We start from the raw sequence: 21,323 nt of genomic DNA on the forward strand, positions 1-21,323 counted from the left end.
TCATTCATTCATTCATTCATTCATTCATTCATTCATTCATTCATTCATCCCTCAGCCCTGTATCTACTCCGTTGGTCCATGTTCTTGTTTTATAAGAACATAAGGCCGTATTTGGTTACTCTGCTGTGTATTATAAGTTTGAAAACAAGAAGTATCACACATACAATTTTGTTATTTCTCAGCACTGCTTTGGCTATCCAGAATTTTTGTTTGTTTGTTTTTTGCAAGCTTTAGAATTATTTCTTCCATTTCAGTTAAGTATGCTATTGGAATTTGATTAAGGACTGCATGTGGCACAAGCCTGAAATACTAAGAATCTAGGAGGCTCTGACAGGAGCATTCTGAGTGAGTCCCAGGCCATCCTGGGAAAACAGGCTAAAATTGTATATACTGCTTTGGGCAGAAGTCATTATTCTTTTACACAATGAGGGGGTATTTTTTTTTCATTTTTGTCTTCCTTTATTTCACCAACATCTTATAGTTATTTACAAATGTTTAACTTTCTCTAAACTCACTTTTAAATACACCTAGAAATGTTTTCATAAATGGGATTGCTTACTTCTTTCAGTAAAAATCAGTTGCTTCACATATGGCCATTTAAACACTACAGTTTGGTTCCTAGTCTGTGGCATTATTGCTTCATGAGGTTTGTAGGTCACTAAGAATGTGTATCTGAAGGAAAAAGAGGGACCCCACATCCTCTGCTACCTGCTTTTTGCATCCTCCTCTGAGGTAAAGTTTCCTCTAGCACGTTCTTCCTACCAGATTGTGTGACTTGCCATAGGCCCAATGCAATTGAGCGAACTGGTCATGGACTGAAACCTGTAAACTGTCAATAAAATAAACCTCTCACTGTGTGTTCTATGTGGTGTTTATTGCAGTGACTAACAGAAAACTGCTTACAAGGCAGTTAAATACATCACTTTCTAGCTCTATCAGTTTTGGTTTTGTGAAACTGTATCTATATGTGTGCCCATAGTTCTTCTGGGTTACAGACTTCACTCTTGTTGCTGCTTTATCCAACTTAGGATGCATATCATTACCTCGCTTTAAAGCCTATATTAATTTGGAAAACCACCTTCCACAGGAACATGCTGCTTTTCTTCTACATGTACACATTTTAAGCTTTCTGAAAACTAAAGTTTCTAATACTGAGGCAAAAAATCTTAATTGGGTATTTCACAAAATCTGAAAGTACATATATATATATTTTTTCTTACAGAGTTTTGAAATGTAGTTCTACAAGGATAAAGAAAGACTGGGTATGAGTACTCTATTAAAAAACATGGTAGCAATCCTTATTATAACATGTAATCTTTTACTCTTATCATTGCTTTAAAGAAACAGTTACCAATGTAAAGTGACCCAGCTCCTAACTACCAAAATTCTGTGAATGCTAGGCTACACTTGCCATTCAACAGTGAATTTAGAAAAACTGTACGTACACATTTCTATATATGCATTTGTTGGTAGTTTCCAGTAGGACACGTTTCTCCTTAGACTGACTAGTATCAAATACCTAAAAGCAGAATAGAACACTTTAAATTATAATTACAATAAGCTTTATTTACTGTATAGCTTTTTACCTGAATGCCTAGATTACGATCTTGAGCAGTTTCAAGTTCTTTGTTTTTCTCAGTTAACACTTTTACTTGGTTACCTGGAGAAAAGGAATGTAACGATCACAGATATGTTAACTTAAAATTGGTATTTTTACCCAACTGCTACCATTATACATATTAAAAATGAAGAACTGGATTCCATAAAGGCTTATTTATAAATTTGCAAATACATTCTTATCTTACTATATTCCAGATCAAAGTGTGCTACAATCAAATGCTATGATTCTACTCCCAATTTGTTCTAAAATTATCAATTGTCAGTTTTTCATTGCCACTCTATATGTAAGTGTATATAAAATAAAGCAAGCAAGTCAGGATCAATACACATACTGTAACTTGAACTACAAAAATACATTTGTTTTATATCATAATAAATATCTGCAATTCCATGCTTTTTATCACTAAGACTCATACGTTTTCATAGAACAAAAAAAATCTGTGCTGTGTCTACTCATGATGCGTGTATCTTCCCACATATAGCTCTCCATCTTAAAATACACTCAGTTATATAGGAAACATACAATAGCTACAAGTTCAAAGCCAGCCTAGTCTACAAAGGGAGTTTAAGTCTCTTTGAGTCAATCTAGTTAAGGCCTTGCCTCATGAACAAGCAAACTTTACAGGTGTGTGCCTGTGTTGAGTAGATGCCATGTATGTACAGGTGCCCAAGGAGGCCAGAAGTTGTTAGATACCCTGGAGCTAGAATTTTAGAAAGTTGTGAGTTGTCAGTTACTTGATGTGGGAGATGGGAGCTAACCTTCTCTCCTGTAGAACAGCTAGTGTTTTTTTGTTTTTTTTTCCCCCAGTGCTGAGGCCCGAACCCAGGGCCTTGCACTTGTTAGGCAAGAGCTCTACCACTGAGCTAAATCCCCAACCCCCACAGCTAGTGTTCTTAATCTCTTGAACCACGTCCCCAGTCCCCATATATAGGTAATTTAATATGATTTTTTAAAAACTTGTATCATTACAAAAGGGGGAAAAAACCCTATTTCTCTAGATTTTCAATCTATTGTAAAATAGTTTACTATTTTTCAGATGTACACATCTATAATTGTACACACAAATACACACACTTCAAATACAATCGTCCACTCTAAGGAGGCACTCATCTTTGTTTATAGTCATCTCTATGTTCTTAAGCGTCACAAAATAAGCTGTAATAACAGCTAGTCTCCTAAAATTCTTTAGCACCGTTTCTGGCAGGCCTTATTATGCTCTGTAGACATTAAGTAATGTACAAGCTATGAAGCACAGATGTGTGTGCATGTGTTTTGTGTGTGTGTGTGTGTGTAATACACAGATCTTTCTTTAAATGTCAGTGTATCAAAAGTAGCTGAAGAAAATATAAACCAAACAAACAGCTAGAGGAAAGCTGAAGTTTATTTAATCACTTGATTATGAGCTTCTTGTGTTCCTTTTTTAATAGCCAAATCAAATAAAAAATAAGCTATATTTAGAAGGTTTTATGTAAGGTTATTTTTTCCTCCTTTAGTTTTCTTTCTTCTGTCATAAACAAAGTGGACTATGTAGCAGCCTCCTACAAAAGTCATAATCTTTAACTAAGGTCTTTCTCAGGAGTTAGGCTTCAGAGAAGTTACAAAATTTGTAACAAAGTATAATATAATCAGCAGGTTTTAATTTTTCAGTATGAAAACAACATTATTTAAATCTTCAAGTATACATATTTAGCTATTTCCATCACTATCAAAAGTACCTTTGATGTGTAAAGCTATGTAAACAGACGCACATGTGGGTCTAGCAATGTTTATCCTTCTTAAAAAAGACTAGCCATGTATCACATGTGTGGCAAAACCACTTTTAATATTAAAGAGAGAATCAAAAACCAGTTCCTCAAACTGTGACACCCCGTATCACCAAATCCTTACTGCTAAGTGAAAAACAAAACAAAACAACAAACTATTGCTATGAATAGAAACTACAGTGCCTTCTGAGCATTTTCACATATTGTGAGTAAATACAAAGAACAAAGTGTTAGTTTTAGAGGAGAGATATGAGGAATTGAGAAGGCACAGAGCTGACGGTCATTACTTGGAGGGCAGTGAAGCAGAGCTTCAGCCCTCTGAGAGAGCAGTTATGTTCAAGGTTCTTTGTGAGGATGTAGCAAGGAGGAGGTGTGGGCCCAAGGTCTGCTGACACCTTCAAATTAAACTAAAACCACTTTTTTTTTTTTTTTTCTTTTTTAATGGTTTGGGCTGAGGTATCTGGAAGGTCCCAAAGACATTTAGGATGTGGAAATTCTGCCTCTGGGCCTGAAGGCAGGGGTGCTGGGTTCCTTCTTACCTTGTTTGCACCTGTTCAGGGCTATACAACCTGGAAAGCCTGTTGCCAGGAAAGGCAGTTTCCCTGGCTATGTGACGTTACACAAAGGAGTAACTAGTAACTGAGCATCCAGGAACAGTTATAAAGATATAATCAAATACTTACTTAGCTTCTCAAGCTCCAGCCGCAAGTTCTGACACTCACGGGATTCATTCACAAGCCTCTCCTGACTCTGAGATAACCTCTTCTCTATCTCAAAGTATTGTTGCTCTACAAAAGACAAACCAAAACACTAAGAATGAAGTCAAGACACATGCTTCCAAAAGCAGCGTTCTTAATACCACTATTCATATCTTATAATACTGACCGCAAAACTCAGGATACAATATTCCAAAATCTAATTTCAATAATTAGATTTAACACTGAAAAGGACTTTCCTAACATTTTCAACTAGCATATAAAAAAAGATAATACTGCCTAAAATTAAGTAATTATTAAATGGAAATTTTTACTTAATTAAAAACTGAATTGTTTAAAAAGTTTTGATATAAAACAATGATGCCTACTTAAATTTCTGTAAGAATAAACCTGCAGACTTCCCACAAAAAGAGACTTGTCTATTTCATTCCGTACTGAGCATATAAGTCACTCGATAGTTACTGTGTAAATTAATGAACAGAATACAGTGTATTACACAAATTTCTTAGTTACTTTGTAACTGTGTAATATCAACTTATTAAAATTAATTCAGTGGAAATTTCTAATCAATCTACCAAAATACAGCACCAATTCCCTCAATTAATGGTAAACCAAAACATGTAACAAGAAAAATTCCATTTTTAAAAATTACTATTTTCTTTCCTTCAAGGAAGTTCCAAGACACTAAGTCCACAACGTTCTTGTAAAGGCAATTACAAGAAGTTACATGCAGATCTTTATATATTTTCCTTCAAGTTCTTACTTTCTGAGAGAATGATACATCCAACTCACTTAGTACAATTTCATTGCTTTTTTTCCTAGTGCTGTCTTTTTGCATGTAGATTCATTTTTTGTGACCATTGATGTATGGGATCACAGGGACACATACACTAAGACCACGGCTTCAAAGAGGTGGCCCACGTAATAGTCAAAGGCCTATAAATCCAGGTGAGCAGAAAACTGGAATTACTGTCATTTAAAGTATATCAAAACAGAATTGGATTAGGATTGCATAGTCCTACAAATCTGGTGTAAAATAACCCAAATTCTCCACAATTTCTCTCTGTGGACACAAGAGCTCCTACGTAAGACCGCGCTAAGTAAACTGAGAACGGGACAAAAGCGAACTTCGATCTGGGAAGAGGAGGGTTCGCTCCTTCAAAAAAAGAAAAGAAAAATCAGACAGCGAGGAGAGCAGGCCTCCACTGCAGACGGAGCCTGGGAGGATGGTGCTACCGGTACACCTGGCAGGGGAGAGGGCAGCAGGGGGGAGGGCAGGCGGGCAAGGAGGAAGGTCGGAACCCAGAGCGCGAGGAGCTTCTCGCTTACCGCTCTCCACCTTAAATTTCTCGTGCCGCCCCTTCAGGCCGTCGATCTCCGACTGCTGATCAGCCAGGAACTTCTCAAGTTTGTTCTGGGTCGACTTGGGCAGCTTGTTTAGCTCCGGGCGCTCCAGCACTTGCTGCAACACCGCAGCCATGTCGGCCGGGGTCGTGGCGGCAGCGGCTGAAGGAGAAGCGAAGGGGGAAGGCGAAGCGCGGAGCGCAGGAGCCTGAGCCGTCAGGTCGGCAGCCTCGCTCGCTATCTCCCGCGCGCCTGCTCGCCGGAGACTCCCGCGGCGGGACCCTGGGAAATAGAGTCCCGCGTTAGAAGCCTAGCAGGCCGAGCCACCGCGCCCTCTCCATGCGCGCGCAGCCCTCGGAAGCTGTGCACGCTGGGAAAACGAGTCCACAGCGGCCTCCGCGCCAGCTTCTGGTTTCACAGGCTTCCAGACCCAAAGGCTTCTGGGAATTGTAGTGTAGTTCTCACTCGCTTCCGCGAGCTCGGGGCCCCGCACCTACCGTTCCGCTTCCTTATTTCTCCCCGCCCCCGGCTCGCCGCGTTCGGCTGTGACAAGTGTCCGCGCGGTGGCGCTACATAAGTGCTCCGCAGCCCTCGTCCTTCCCCCGAGGAGCAAGTCGACCTTACCGTCAAAACCCCGGGATGCCATGGTTATTCCTCTGTGGCTACTTCTAGAAACCGAGCTACTAGAGGGTATGCGTCACGGCAGGGCTGCTCGACGGGCTCCGGGCTACAGCCACGCTCTCGATGGTGCCCCGAAGGGGGCGGGGTGAAGGCCGCGCTTGATTTGGTGGAAGCGCTGTGGAGATGAATGCGGAACGGCCTGCGTCATCAGTCCGCGCCAGTCAGTGCCGAGCCCCTCGTTTGGAATCGGAAGTGGTGTCGGCTGTCGCTTTCTGATGAGTTCACTGAACGGGGCCGCAGGATCTGAGCGGCACCTGGCCCCGGAAGGTAGCTATTTGTCCCCTCACCCGAGTTCTCTTGCTGACAGAAGGTTCGAGGGATTTATTTGCCACGTGTGCACAAGTGAGTCGGCCTACGAATGTGTGTGCACTCGGACACCAACAGTTTCTTCTTGAGGGTGAGAAAAAGGATACAGTAGAGGGAACATATGGACAGTCACTCTGGTGCACACTCAAGTCCAGGAGTGAGGCGTGTAGCGTATGTCAGCCTCGTGCATACATGCTTTTGGGGCTGTGGGGTACTGAATGATTCAATGCGAATTAAAGCAGTCCCGTTAATATTTTACAAAGAAATCAGGAAGACTTTGAATGTAGTTTATGTAGTAAGATGACATTGCAGAAAAATGATGTCTTGCCACGATAACACAACTCTGTTTCCCGAACCTGATTAGCAGTGTCTATCATTATGAACTTTGTTTATTGCCTGGTTACTTTTCTTGAAGAATTTATTGACTCTTGATTGAAACCAAGGGACAGCACCTGCCTGTGATCTCACGTACTGGGAATAAGAGGGGAGGTTTATCGTTCCAGTACAGCCTAGCTTAGTAGTCAGACCGCATCTCAATGAAGCGGGTGGGAGGGACTAAGTTAGTAGGAATATTATATTAGCTTTCATTCACAAATAGAAGGAGAGAACAGGAGATGTCCTGTGATTTAATTGAAGGACTGAGGGTGCGTAGCCAGTGTGAGCTGAACAGACTGCCAAAACTTAAATCTCACCTTTACCACTCAGGAGTTTTGTCAATGGAAGGAGTTATTTAGCGTTTCCTTCTTTTTGGTTTCTTTGTGTATAACATGGAGATGATAATAACAGTACTTAACTTGTGGGGATTGCTATTAAATGTCAATACATGTAAAATACTTAGGAAAGATGCGCTGGGTAGAATGAAAGCTATGTAGATAACTGGCATTGCTGCATTACTGTCTACTTAAGTGGCTGTTGTGAGCTGGCTCGTGGCAGCAATCATCCAATTCACATTTGTGCCTTCCCAACTAGGATAATTTCTAGAAAATAGTAATTTTGCAATATATATTAGTTAAACAAGTTTGAGTCTCTCTACCTCTTAAAGAGCTAATAAACTCATCTTTCATATATATATATTTTTTTTATGTGTGTTTGGTGTTTGGCCTGCAGATATGTCTGTGTGAGGCAGTCATTCACTGGAACTTGTGTTATAGACAGTTGTAAGCTGCCATATCAGTTTTGGGAATTGAACCCAAGTCCTCTGGAAGAGCAGCCAATGCTCTTAACCACTGAGCCAACTCTCCAGACCCCATTTTTCATATTTTAGAAATGAGAATATAGATTTTCACCAATAAATTATCAAAGAGAATGCAGCTAAGGAGTACATCTAAAATAGGAAATTAGATGTGTTGGCTAATGGTTTCATTATTTTCTTATCCCAAGAGTAAGAAATAGCTTTGATTTCTCATGGTTAATTGGTAATTGTTTTTTTTTTTTTTTTTTCTTTTCTGTCTCATTTGAGGCAAGGTTTCATGATTGGCCTGGAACTTTCTATGTAGCTTTGGCTGTCCTCCAACTCATGGCATCAAGTGTGCTTCAGCCTGTGGGGTACTAGAATTCCAGGAATGCACCACCATCCATATCTGGCTGGGAGTTGGGCCTTCCTTCTTATTAAAAAAGATTTTAAAAAATATAATTTTGTGTGTATATCTGTTGGAGTATGCAGCATATACAGCCTTGGGAAGTGGGAGGCAGATTTCCTGGAGCTGGAGCTATGGACATTTGGGCACCTCTGGACTTGGGTGCTGGGAACTGAACTCAAGCCCATGAAAAGCAGCAAGCACTCCTAAATCTGACAGCTCCCAGAGAGTTGTTTCTTATAATGCAGGCCAGCCTGGTATAGAGCAAGTTTCAGGTAAAGAAAAGCTCAGGTCCAGGCATAGTGGCACACTCCTTTAATCCCAGCACTCAGGAGACCGAGGCATTCAGTGCTAATCAGTTCTGTCAGGCAGTTTGGTTGAGTCAGAGAATTGAGAGGTAGTGCAGTGGAGTTGAGTTTGTGGCACTTCAGTTTGTGGAATTCTGTTTTACCAGGAGAATTTTACAGAGACAGGTGAAGACAGATGAGTCAGAGAATGAGAAGGATCCTAAAGATTAGAAATACTGCCAAAGTTAGTATGAGGCCAAGCAAAGCAATTTGGTTACAAGCCAAGAGAAGCCATTTTAAATCAGTCAGCTTGGAGAGGAGTTTGAGTCAGACAGCTGAGTTCCAGCTAGCCAGAATCAGAAGAACAAGAAAGTGTGAGCTTACTCAGCAGTAAGCCTCAGAGGCTGAAAGCATTCTAAGCCTAGATTTGATTATAAGGAGTCTAGAAGCTTCCAGGACTAGGCCTAGGTTAGCAGTAAGCCTTGGAGTTGACTCTAACATTAGGCGAATAAAATGTTATTTTAACTTTGAATCACTGCAAGACATAGGATGATTATCAGGATTGTACCACTTTTTTGTTCTATTGCCTAACCCACCAATGCAAAAACATCAAAAATTACATACTTCCCAAAAATGCTAACTTTATTTCTTATGATTTAGGTTATTGAATTGGCTGTCAATAATGGGAAGAACCTACATTGTAGAAGAGACTGTTGGCCAGTATCTTTCAAACATCAATCTCCAGGGAAAACCTTTTGTCTCTGGTCTTTTGATAGGACAGGTAAGTATGTGTCTGCTGCTCTGCATATTGATAAAAACAAATTACTCATTAATTTAAACTAATTATACCACTTAATAATAAATTCAAGGTTGGAATGTGGAAGGAACGTAATTCTAAAGAGGTTAACCTGAAGTGGATCTTTGAATTAACATTTGAAAGAGTAGGAAACCTGACTGAAGTTTGAATAAGTAAGATCATATTCCCTTCAGTGCTGTGAAAATAACGTATAATGTCAAAACTTCAAAATGTAAGTCTTCACAGACCAAATTGTTCCCACTTTTTTTCCTTGCGTTTTGGACTGGATACAAAGCTTAGTTGATACTTGCCCAACATACAAAAATAAAGCGTTACTGTTGGTTGTCAAGAGTAGTCAAAGTCAGGGTCAGTTCTTCCCAAGTTCTTGCTTCTTCCAAGTAACTGAAAATAAGAACTCACATTTTCGAATATGACAACATAACTTTATGAGGAACAAAGAGGACCAGATTCACTGCGAGCCACATGAGGGCCACAAGAGTGCTGAAATTATTGTTTGTGGCTGAGTTTAAGGGGATTCAAAAGAAGATACTGCCTTATAAGGATTTGGTTGGAGTGATTTTCTGTTTTAATTGGTTGGTTAAATAAGGTCTGATACTCATTTTCCCAATGTACATGTCCTATCGCCATAATCCCCCTGATTAATTGAATTTTAATTAAAGAATAGATTTTTTTCCCCTAAAAATTCACTTGATGGACAGTTTATCTAACTGCACATGCACCTAAAACCATTTCAGGCTTGTTGGACATTTCTTTTGCTTGTTTGTTTTGTTTTTCATGACAGGGTTTCTCTGTGTAGCCTTGGATGAGCTGGACTCTTTGTAGACCAAGCTGGCCTTGAACTCACAGAGATCCACCTATCTCTGCCTCTCTGAGTGCTGGGATTACTGGCATGGGCCACTATGCCTGACTTGTTGAACATTTCAGTTCATCTTATCAAATATGTTGGGAATATACTTGACTAGAACTGTCTAATGTGTAGCCTGATGCAGATAGGAATCTGAGGTGTGAGGTTGCTCATAGAGAGGTGTTTGTGCATGGTTCTTGCAGGTGAAGGAACTACCAAGTATATTACAAGGGGGGCAGGTGAGCATTGACTGAAGTGAAACAGGGTCCCAGGCTAAACTACTTGCTATGCTTGCCTGCTTCACTCAGTACCTCTTAAACCAGGCATTTTATTATGTAGCCCAAGCTGGCCTTGAACTTACATTCTCACTGTGATATGAACCACCATATTGAGCTCTGTCTTTCCTTCATTTTTCTGAATGTTTCTCTTCCTTTGGATTCTCGAGCTCACTTTTGTCCTCTTCTGTCTTCTCAAGCTTGCTTTTTTTCTACTCTAAATGTCAGTTTCTCTTTCTTTTCAAAGTTCAGCATCTTCTGAAAGAAGAGACATCTCTCTGCCAGGCATGGTGGCTCATGACTGTAGTTCTGGTGCTTGGAAGCAGGAGACAGAAGTCTTGGCTACATAGTGAGTTTGAGGCCAGCCTGGACTATGTAAAACCCAGTTCAAAAATAAAATGGGAGAAGGGGTGGGGAGGACTTAAAAAAAAAAAAAGAAATATTTTTTCCGTTTTTACTTTTATGTTTTTTTCATTTTGTGTGTGTGTGTGTGTGTGTGTGTGTGTGTGTGTTCGTTCATTCATGTGTGTGCGTATGTGTACTCCAAAACCCACAGGGATTATAGCTCTGAAGCTGAGGTATAGGCTGTTGCCTATTATCAGATGTGGTTGCTGAGAACTGAACATGTGTGCTCTGCAAGAGAATACTCACTCTTAACCATTGAGCCATCTTTCTAGCCCTAAGAGGCACTTTTTTAATTAAGCCATGCACGTTTGAAAGTGATTTTCTAGAAATAATATTATTTCAAGATGATGCTAAAGAGCACTAGGGAGTTTCAGGTCATATTTGGAGACAAAACCATTCTAACTAAGATCATGTGTATTATTAACTAATTTAGGAACCATGCTGTAGTGAAACTGAAGATGCCTTTTAGTCCAGAAATTTATTTTTAGATCTTTTAATTTTTATAACACTTAACTGCTATTAAAAATGAAGAACCTAGAGCCACTTTGAATTTTGTTCCAAATCCCCTCTGTTGTTCTTTCTATGCATCTGTGTAAGTTTTTGTTCATTTATTTTTGTTTATTATTATTACAATCCAAGTAAAATAAACAAGGTCATTTATCATTTTCTAAATGAAATTTTAATATTTACTAAACATCCAATCCATTTAAATTACAGAGAAAATAAATAAAATAATTGGAATATTGTCTAAGCATATTTTATTTTAGTTATATCAGTTACTTAAATTCAACAACAAAATAGCCCTGACCTGCACAATTCTGTGTAGTCCAGGATGACCTTGACCTCCTTCCTGGGTGTGCTGGATTATGTATGCATGCCATCATGCCTGATTTATATGGCACTGGTGATTGATTCCAGGGTCTTCTGCATACTAGACAACTGATTACCACCTGAGCTATCTCTGCAGAACTAGAATCATTTCTAAAGACCACTCTGTTTTATTTTGAGGATGTTCAAGTAAATCTAATTTCCTATTACATACATTAAAGATAAGCAGTATATGACAGTCATATCATAAGGCTGTTCCCTAAAGTCAGTACCCATGAATTTAGCTTTCATCATAATATGAGTATTAACAATTTAAATTGCTGCAAATACTGTTAACTTTTTGCCTGAGGTATTTAATTCTTCAATCAAATATTATTGTAATAAGCTTTTAAAATTTATTTTTAAAGTGTTCTTCACAAAAGGATTATGTGATTCTTGCCACTAGAACACCACCCAAAGAGGAACAAAACGAGAACATCAAACATCCCAAAGCTAAGTTGGATACTTTGGATGAAGAATGGGCCACAGAACATGCCACCCAGGTAATGTTATCCCGTTATAAACAAAAGAAAAAGAATGTTTCCTGGGTCACAAGACTAGACTTTTAAGAACATTCTTTTTTAAATGCATGTCAATGATTGTATTCAAAGCAGTTTTATGGAAGGTTCTAAACATGAGTGGTTCTTAAGACCTTGCTAAGTGAAGAAGCCAGAGACACATTGACTACATCAAGGGCAGTACAGTAGGATAATAGCTAGCAGTTGGGCAATTTGGTAGTTGAGACACAGAAGATAGACAAATGTAATTAAATACAGTGCTTGTGTATGGGTGGCTTTGGAATACAGTCCTAAGAAGCACACTTGGTAGAAAAAAGCCCAGTGGTAGGGACAGGAAGTGTCATGTTTTTAAGGATGTGGCCTTGAAAAATGTGTATGTGTGTGGTCACCAGTGAATTAATCAGGCTTCCCTGGCTGGCTCCACACCTGTGAGTATATGGCAGCACAAATTAAACTCCCTGGGTTAGTTTTTTTAAGGTAAAAAAGGGCATGAAGTAGGCAGAAAGAGCAGAAGGTGGTGGGCTGGATCTGTAAGAGTAGGGGACGCATATGGTCAAAGTACACTGTGAAGTTATCGGAAATTAATAGAAGTATTGCATTAAAAATCCAAAATCCAGTGCGAAACTTTTATGTCTCATTCTAAAAGAACCTAAGTATCGATTTGCCAGTAACTTACAACATTGATAGTGGCATAGTATTATTGGAGAGTAGAGCCGGAGGACAGCAGAGAAACTATATAGCTAAAGTACTAGTCCAAACTACTGACGGTATGAGCCTAAACTAGATTCTGAGCTTTGTGAGGCAGGAGTTATGTTTCTTGTATTTATGGCTCTAAGCTGAGAGCCTAGCATAGCATTTCCATGGTTTATAATGTGACTTATAAAATGTGTGGATTAAAAAAATGTGTGGCTAAATTGGCTTAAACTTCATTAATAATTTCAGAAAAAGAACTAGGATCATGGAAAATTGAATTGGCCAAGTGGATTGATAGTAAACAAAATAGCCCAGGATAGCCAAGATTTTTTACCTTCGGTGCTTGTGAGAACAATACTGCTGTTATGAGAGGAGGAAATAGATTAAGGGTTGTTTACTTAAAAATATTTCTGGAGTGAGTTGTGGCATAGAATACTAAAAATTATTAGAGAAAGATAAGCGTAGAATTACTCTTTCCTTCTTAACTTAAAAACCTCTAAGATACCTAAATGTGCACATATTTGTGATGGGAGAATAGTATGTAATTATAAAAACATTCCAAGAAATAATACTGTTGTTTTTTAAAGAACGTACTATTTTAGTTCCCATTGGTATATATATTTATCTTTCTATTGTAAATTTGTTTTCTGATAATGTTTTCTTTCATGTGTTGCAGTGTGCATGTATGCATGTAGTATATGTGTGTTTGCATGTGTGTAAGTGGAGGCTCAAGATTTATATCAATAATCTTTCTCAGTCACTGTGCCCAAAACTCAATGATACAGCATTTTTTGCTAGCCAGCTTGCTCTAGGGAATCCCTTGTCTTCACTCTCAGAGGATAGAATTACAGGCTAGCCCATATGCCCACCCAGCATTTACATGGGTTCTTGGGACTTGAACTTTGATCTTTTTGCTTTTACAGCAAGTGCTTTAACTACTGAACAACCCCCCCACTTTCCCTATGAAATGTGATCTGTTCTATATAATTTATATGCAAATACATGCAGAGAGAATATATATCAATTTATAATACTCAAGGTAATTAATATTTTTACCTCTAGAAAGTTAACTATATATTAATTTTTAAAGCTATATAGTTACCCTCATGATAAATATGAAAACTTTGTCACATTTGTCATATTGATTATATAGAATTTATGAAACCAGAGGGAACCATGAGCTGGCATAATGCAGATATAGTAGAAATTATGTGTTGATATCTAATTTTCTAAAATTTAACTTTGTGATTGTTTTCTTATACCATAAGTCTATGAAAGCAAAAGTACTGAACATGGCTGGCAGAGAAAAATGAGTAGTTTTAAAACTAGCCACAATCATATGAAGGGGAAATATAAATAAACAGAGGACAATTAATATCTACAGATATAAGATTGGGTGATTCTGCAAGGAAATTCTGTGGGAGTTCAAAGATGAAATACCAGGGAAGACATCTCCCTCAAGTTGACTTTGAAGGTATCTCATTGAATTCAGATGTGGGAGTATAAAAGCAGTCAATTTAGGCCAAGGAAAAAGCCTGAGAAAAGGCCTAGAATTAGAAAGCACAGAGCAGTGTGTGGTGAACAGGGAGTAGTTTTGACTGATGCTTGAAAATTTCAGAGAAAGTTAATCAGGCTTTGTTTCTGAACATCATGTTAGCCAGATTTTGGAAAGATTAAAATCTGGTCTAAAGTAAAATATTCATTTTGAAGATATTTGGAAGACCATTGAAAAAATTTCAGAAATTTACAGATCTTAGGAGGGAGGGGTCTCTGTACTGATGCACCTAAAGAAGTTGTCAGATTGTTTTATTTTTAAACTTTTTTTAAGGTATAAAGTTGAGGGTGGCCTGAGAAGGGTTATGGAAATAGTAATGCTTAAGTTTTTCAATTGCTTCTGTCTGGGTTCCATATGTATAGTTGGTCCTGGATATGTATTTGCTGATTTAATGTTTACAGTATCAAATAGAAAAGACTAGCATACTTATGATAGCTAATACTGTCTTTTTATCTTTAGGTGTCCAGAATGCTCCCTGGAGGACTTGCAGTTCTTGGAATATTTATTGTTACAACTTTAGAACTAGCAGATGATTTTCAAAATGCCCTGCGCAGAGTAAGTCCAATGTAGCAAAAATTTTTACTGACATCAAAGTTACACATTTCACTTAATTACATGTATATGTATTGACCCTGTATATTTTAGTGTTCCATAATTCTTATGCTAGAATTATGCTTAAACAATCTTTCCTGTCATTGTTTGCAGATCTTGTGTTTATATCTACTTTTCAGTCAAAGCTACACATTTTAAAACAATTTTAAGGTTTATTTATTCTTCATGTATAATGATGGGGGAGGTTGTCATGCAACCACCATGGTGAACTTGTGAGGTCAGAGGAGGACAACTTTGTAGACTCGGTGTCTCCTTCTGTGTTTTCATGGAACTCAGAGATTGAACTCAGGTTGTCAGGCTTTAATGGAAAATGCCTGCCAAGCTTTACTGACCCTTAAAACAGCTTTTCAGAAGATGATATCGTAAGGTTATATAATGAGTCATAATGGCTTAACTGTTTTTCTTGTACAGTAGCGGGGTTTTTTTTTGCAGATCATCTACTCACTAGGAAGTGATTACAGTAATATGAAGTTATGCTAGTCACATCTTTTGAAGTTCCGAAATTAATACATAAACAACAATCACATACTTATTCTTTTCTCCTTGATGGGGTGCATATCCTGCCTCTCTACTGTTTTTTTGATTTGCTTCTGCATAAGAAGATCAGGTAGTGTAATCCAAAAATAAAAAGTCCCAAGCTGTTTTCTTTGAAACTCATGATCCACACATCCCTTTACCCCTTCATAAGCATATCTTGCCTTGTGAGCAGGAGGGACCTTCTGCCATTCAGAAGCACAAAACTGGTAGGCTTGGGGTTGGGGGGCTATTAAAAAATGGACAACTAGAACCTGGTGCAGTAGATACCTCCATGTTTGTATCTTCTGCTTCAGGTATTTCACCCACGTCTTTGATAGTTTGTGTATTTTTCAGCCTTTCCCACTCTTTCATTTTAAGTGAATTTGGCTTTTTCACTGATGCTAATGGTTTTTGACAATTTGAAATGCATTTCAAATCTCTGCATATGCTGGTTAGTTTTCTTTCTCATCTTAACAACCTAGAACCACCTGGGAAGAAGTCGTAATGAGTTGTCCAGATCAGATGCCTGTGGACATGTTTGTCGACCATAAGAATTAGATGACAAAATAGACAAATTGTTATAAAGCACTTAGAGCCAGCACATTCTAGCCTCATTCCATTATAGTTATATATAGTTATGGTTAACGTATATGTAGTTAACTATATATAGTTATAGTTAATGTCACAAATTTAGGTCACTATTCTGATTTTTTTTCTCTCTATTTTTTTTATACTACTTTTATGTTTGTGAAAGTTACATAAGAAGTGCTAACTGGGCAACGTCTTTCATTTTTGTGGTTAAAATTTACTTATTCCATTTATAACAGAAATAAAGTTTATATATATTTTTAAGATTATTTACTTATACACATGAGCATTCTATCTGTATAGATACCGGCATGACACAAGAGAATATCAAATTCCATTATAGAGGGTTGTAAGCCACCATGTGGTTGTTGGGAATTGAACTCAGGACCTCTGGAAGAACAGCCAGTGTTCTTAACTTCTGAGTCATTTCTCCAGCTCCTAAAGTTTATATTCTATATTTCATATAAATACTAGTTGCCCAAAATTAATTTGTCATATCCAGTTAACTATCAATTATAGGAAATTATGTGAATCCTTGTATGAAAACATAGATGGTTACTGTATCATGATACAGTCCATGAAATTCCGAAGATTAGGAATTGTCATTGCTTTTTTCACATTTATCATTCTGTAGTGAATTCATGTATACTTTTCTGTCTTTCAGCTAATATTTTCTGTGGAAAAATCTATAAATAGAAAAAGACTATGGAATGTCACAGAAGAAGATGTCTCAGAACGAGTGATACTTCACATTTGTTCTTCTACAAAAAAGTATCTTTTATTTAGGTGTTTATGGTTAATGTATGGTTCTGGCTGGCAGGACTAGTGTTGCTGACTACCCTACACCACTCACAGTGTACACTGCAATGAACCTGCTTTACCTCCCCTCCCCATAAAGTCATATACAAATCATATGCAAACCACATTCCTACAGTTCTTTTTTTAAACATTTATTTAAATCATCCTTTTGAAAAAAAGACTTACAATTGTCTTTAAAGACTACACTGTTTCGGGGGGGCTACCAATGGGATACAAAGTAAATAAACTAATTAATATAAAAAAATAAAAATTTATATTAAAAAAAAAAGACTACACTGTTGCCAGTTGGTGGTAACACAAGCCTTTAATCCCAGTACTTGGGAGGCAGAGGCAGGTGGATCTTTGTGAGTTTAAGGCCAGCCTGGTCTACATAGAAAAACAAAAAAAAACAAAAAAAAATTGTTATGATTAGAGCTGCCAATTATGATATTAATAGTAATAATGGCTATTAATCTTGGGCTGAGTTATGGAGTTTGATTGAAAAAGAATTTAGGATTCTGAATTCTTTGCCAGCTCTCTAAGTATATATATTTTTTCACTGTAGGCTCTTTTCAGAGAAGCTTAAGCAAATAATATTTTTGATGTGTTAATATAATTTTTACCTTCATTTTTTTTAAAGTTAAAATATGAAATTTGAAGCACCCATTGAGCTGGGCAATGTAGAAATTCTTAAGCCTTTGCCATGGTAAAGTGGCCTCTTTAGACTCTATAACTTAGAGTCTTCTATAAACTTCCCAGGATAGACAGTCAGTAAAGAAGAGACACAACCCAAGGACCCACTACATTAGGATCTGTAGAAGATGAATGTTGAACGTATTTGATACTTTTGCCTGGAAAGTATCAGCCCAGTGAATGTTCTTGGTCTTGATCCCATCCAAAATAGCACTTTTTGCTATGAAGAGTATGTTGGAGCAAGAAGCCACAGGTGCTTCTGTTCCGTTTATTATGATTAGCAATATTTATAAACAGAAGGAAATTTGTTTTCTGTTTTGTTAAGCACAAAAAGTACTATAGTCAGCAATTCATATACACTCATACGTAAATACTCATTTACATAAATGAGTAGCTATATGTCTGTATGTCTTTTAAATATATGAAATATTGTAATTTGTAAGCACTTGCATATATGTATCATTTTTAGTTTTTGAATTATGTTCTATTATCAAGAATTCTTTGGGAGTCATTTATGACCTTAATTAGGAAAGAATGTCTTGTCGAACTTATGATGTCCATGATCCAAAGGTAAGAAAAACCAATCTTTCAAGAGTTTTCTATTTTTTAAAAGTTAAAATTTTTAAGTCAAAATTCATCTTTGTATTCAGTTTTAATAATTTTCCAGTATCATCAATGTTTATAAGCACTTGCAGTTTTTGTTTTGTTTTGTTAATTTCCTGGCTTGTATTTGAGAAACTGATTGTAAAAGTGACTGAGGATTTTGTGTAGCCAGTGCCGGCAGTCAACCAGCAACCTGTATGGTACAGAAACCAGACCATTTGCCTAAAAGTAGTGTGAAAATAACACAGCAGTGTAGGAAGCAAGGAGAGTACACCTATACTGAGGAGCAGCTCAGTGAACATTCGCTGCAACCAGAGTCCTTAGGATGGACTCTTGAGGCCACTGGTGAGAGCTGGTACCTAGAACATCTTCTAGAATTCTCCACAGAGTTTTCTGATCCTTTACCTACCCTGCTGAGGGTTGCCAAGATTGTTTTGCTTATATGAAAGTACTAACATTAATGCATGTTTTCACTTTTTTACTTCTGCTTCCCTTATCAGGGAATTTTCTCAGCAGCACAGAAAGTTAGCTTGTTTGGGTTGTAAATTTTATACTTTATATTATTTTCTTAATGCATATACTTTACCTAAGCCATATTTTATTTTGTTTTTCCACCTTCTCCCTAAAGAGTTCAGCAAGACCTGCAGATTGGAAGTATCAGAACAGAGTGTCTACCTCATGGCTGTCTTTAGATTGTACTGTTCATATTAACATTCACATCCCACTGTCGGCTACTTCTGTCAGTTACACTCTGGAAAAAAATACAAAGGTATCAATGTAAAATATATTCTCTTCAGTGATTGCTGAGTGGGCTCTCTGCTGTTAACATGGTTGTGACACTTATAATCCTCAAAACTTGTACTCTATTTTAAAAGATTGTTCTTATATGCATAAAGAACTTTTTACTCTAGCTGGGTTAGGAATTCTTTGAGCATGGATAATATCGTAATACTAGTATATTTAGCATAGCATGTACTTAAATATTTAGTATCATATGTAGAGTTTAATTATGTCCATATCTTAATGATGACTTTCCCTTGACCCTGATTAGTTTTGCCTTTCATTTTTTTATTCCTTTGTATTTCTTCATCATTCTTTTGTTTATATCTAATTTTTGTTCTTTAATACTTCTTTAAGCTATTCAAGGCTCATTTTTCTACTCTTTAAAAGATAATAGGTACTATTGGATTTTATTTCTATGCTCATGTAATTAATAAGACTTTGGAGTTTTGATATAAATTTTAGGAAAAGATCAGAAAACTCATTAAATATAGATAAGGTGCTAAATGATTAGGGCTGTGAGGGGGAGGGGCTGGTATCAGGCTGTAAAGTAATTAATTATGTGTGTGTGTGTGTGTGTGTGTGTGTGTGTGTGTGTGTGTGTGTGTTATATTAGGACATTAAATTTTACTATTGATATGTCTTTTAGTAAAGCTACAGTTAATCCTAAACAGCTGTATAACCAAATCACCACACAGAGACTAGGATTTATTTAATTAACCTAGAACACAATGCTGGGCAATAGTTACTCCCTCCTAAACCTCCAAGCCCACATAGTTTCATACCATTCAGATTTATTCATTATACTTGCTTTTACTGATATCTCAGGTCCAGTTCATTTCTCTATGTCGTTCCAAGACCTCTCCTCCAGCTTCTCTCCTCTTCTCCCTCCTACTACTTCCTCTCCTCCTGCTTCCTTCCTCTCTTCCCACTCTGAACCAGGATGTCCCACCCTATCCTCTCCATTGCTCAACACTGTGGCTGGTTGTTTTAATTGACAATTTAGAGAACAAATGCTGCCATGTTTACACAAACTTGAGACAGGTGATGCTTAAGTATTACAATGCAATTGTCCGGATTGAAACCAGAGAGTGGGGGAGAGAAATCAGCATTTGAATGAACAAGGGTAGGCTGTATACATTCCAAAAGAACATTATACCAACATACATGTAAAAAAGATTAGGACTGTGTTTTAGTTTGTGGTACTGGATTTAAACATTATATGTTGACCCTTAGACGATTTTCAAGACTTCAGTGTAGTAGGTGGAGAAGAGTAGAATCTACAAGGCTTGAGTCAGATAACCTTACATCTAAAAGATTTTGTGTTGTTTTTAAGAGTGGACTTACACGCTGGGCCAAGCAAATAGAAAATGGTGTTTATTTGATTAATGGACAAGTTAAAGGTGAAGATTGTGACCTATCAGAAGGACAGGTGAGTTAAGAAAAAATTGTCTTACGTATGAAATAGTGTTTTAAGAAAAAAAAAAAGATTTAATTTTAGTCCTTGTTTTCATTAAAATAGGTTTCATTTACTCATTTCTAGGATGTTTTTGTTTTTTAATTGATTTATTTTGATGCAGGGTCTCTATGTAGCCCCGACTATCCTGGAACTCACTGTATTGATCATTCTGGCCTCAGACTCAAAAGCTCTGCTTGCCACTGCCTCCAAGTGCTGGGATTAAAGCCCATCCTGGGCTCTAGTGTCTTTTATAGTAAAGAGCAACTGTTTTTCTCAGAAAGTGGTAGGAAGAGGCTATTTCTGGGGTAATTGAGATACTGAATCCTGGGCTTCTGAATGACATCTGCATCTAAAGTCTATCTAATGTCCAAATTGTAAAAGCTTATTTAAAATGAAATTTCTGTGTGGAAAGCTCTATAAAGGATTCTTAAATACCTTTGACTTAAATAAAGAGGACCTTAAGTGATCTCTCTTGTAGAACAGAAATCTGCAAACTGGAAAAAGCCAAATAGTAAATGCTTTAGGTTTTATAAGACATGTTATTGTGCAACTATTCATCTCTGCTGTTGTCCAACTAAAGTAACCTTAGAAGATAATATAAATGAATGATCGTGACTGTTCCACTAAATCCTTATTTACAGAGAAAGGTGAATTTGACCTACAGAAAATAATGTACTAATCTCAAACCTAGAAAAATTAAATTAGGGAATACTTTTTAAGATAATAATTGATTGATAGAGAATATATAACAGTGTTCTGTAAAATAGCAAAATTAAAATTATTAAGACCTATATTTTCTCCTTGTTATTAGAAAATGTAGATTAGTTCCTAAATTGTTCCTTATTTTTCATGTGTAACCTTAACAGGCTGGCTTTTCACTTCTGTATTTTTCAGAAAAAAAATAGAGGAAATATGCAAGCAACTGCTCCTTCTTTTGATGTCCGAGTGCTAACACAATTGGTAAATATTTCTAAAACCACTTACTTAGAGTAAATTACTTCCTCA

The 21,323-nt window shown here is 37.3% G+C and overlaps 2 protein-coding genes across 7 annotated transcripts in view; one reads left to right on the forward strand and one right to left on the reverse strand.

Annotated features, from left to right (window-relative positions):
* Positions 1-6,158, reverse strand: part of Tpr (translocated promoter region, nuclear basket protein) — a 68,178-nt gene extending 62,020 nt beyond the window's left edge. The window contains exons 1-4 of one of the 2 annotated variants that reach the window (XM_055624562.1): positions 6,069-6,158; positions 5,430-5,726; positions 4,068-4,172; positions 1,587-1,660 (exon numbers count right to left, since the gene is read on the reverse strand). In XM_055624562.1, coding sequence (XP_055480537.1) covers positions 1,587-1,660; positions 4,068-4,172; positions 5,430-5,726; positions 6,069-6,090 — 498 coding nt within the window. In that variant the 5' untranslated portion in view covers positions 6,091-6,158. Of the gene's footprint in view, positions 1-1,445; positions 1,567-1,586; positions 1,661-4,067; positions 4,173-5,429; positions 5,727-6,068 lie in introns of those variants that run through there. The other variant, XM_055624563.1, reaches the window with a different exon arrangement.
* A 156-nt stretch (positions 6,159-6,314) lies between these two features.
* Positions 6,315-21,323, forward strand: part of Odr4 (odr-4 GPCR localization factor homolog) — a 42,988-nt gene continuing 27,979 nt past the window's right edge. The window contains exons 1-9 of one of the 5 annotated variants that reach the window (XM_055624567.1): positions 6,315-6,392; positions 8,956-9,076; positions 11,872-12,006; positions 14,729-14,824; positions 16,650-16,756; positions 18,010-18,046; positions 18,708-18,848; positions 20,196-20,291; positions 21,213-21,278. In XM_055624567.1, the coding sequence (XP_055480542.1) occupies positions 8,978-9,076; positions 11,872-12,006; positions 14,729-14,824; positions 16,650-16,756; positions 18,010-18,046; positions 18,708-18,848; positions 20,196-20,291; positions 21,213-21,278 (777 nt within the window). In that variant the 5' untranslated portion in view covers positions 6,315-6,392; positions 8,956-8,977. Of the gene's footprint in view, positions 6,523-8,955; positions 9,077-10,478; positions 10,581-11,871; positions 12,007-14,728; positions 14,825-16,649; positions 16,757-18,009; positions 18,047-18,707; positions 18,849-20,195; positions 20,292-21,212; positions 21,279-21,323 lie in introns of those variants that run through there. The other 4 variants (XM_055624565.1, XM_055624566.1, XM_055624569.1 and 1 more) reach the window with 4 other exon arrangements.

Source organism: Psammomys obesus, unplaced genomic scaffold (assembly GCF_907164565.1).
Source record: "Psammomys obesus unplaced genomic scaffold, mPsaObe1.curated_primary_1811, whole genome shotgun sequence".
Classification (NCBI taxonomy): domain Eukaryota; kingdom Metazoa; phylum Chordata; class Mammalia; order Rodentia; family Muridae; genus Psammomys; species Psammomys obesus.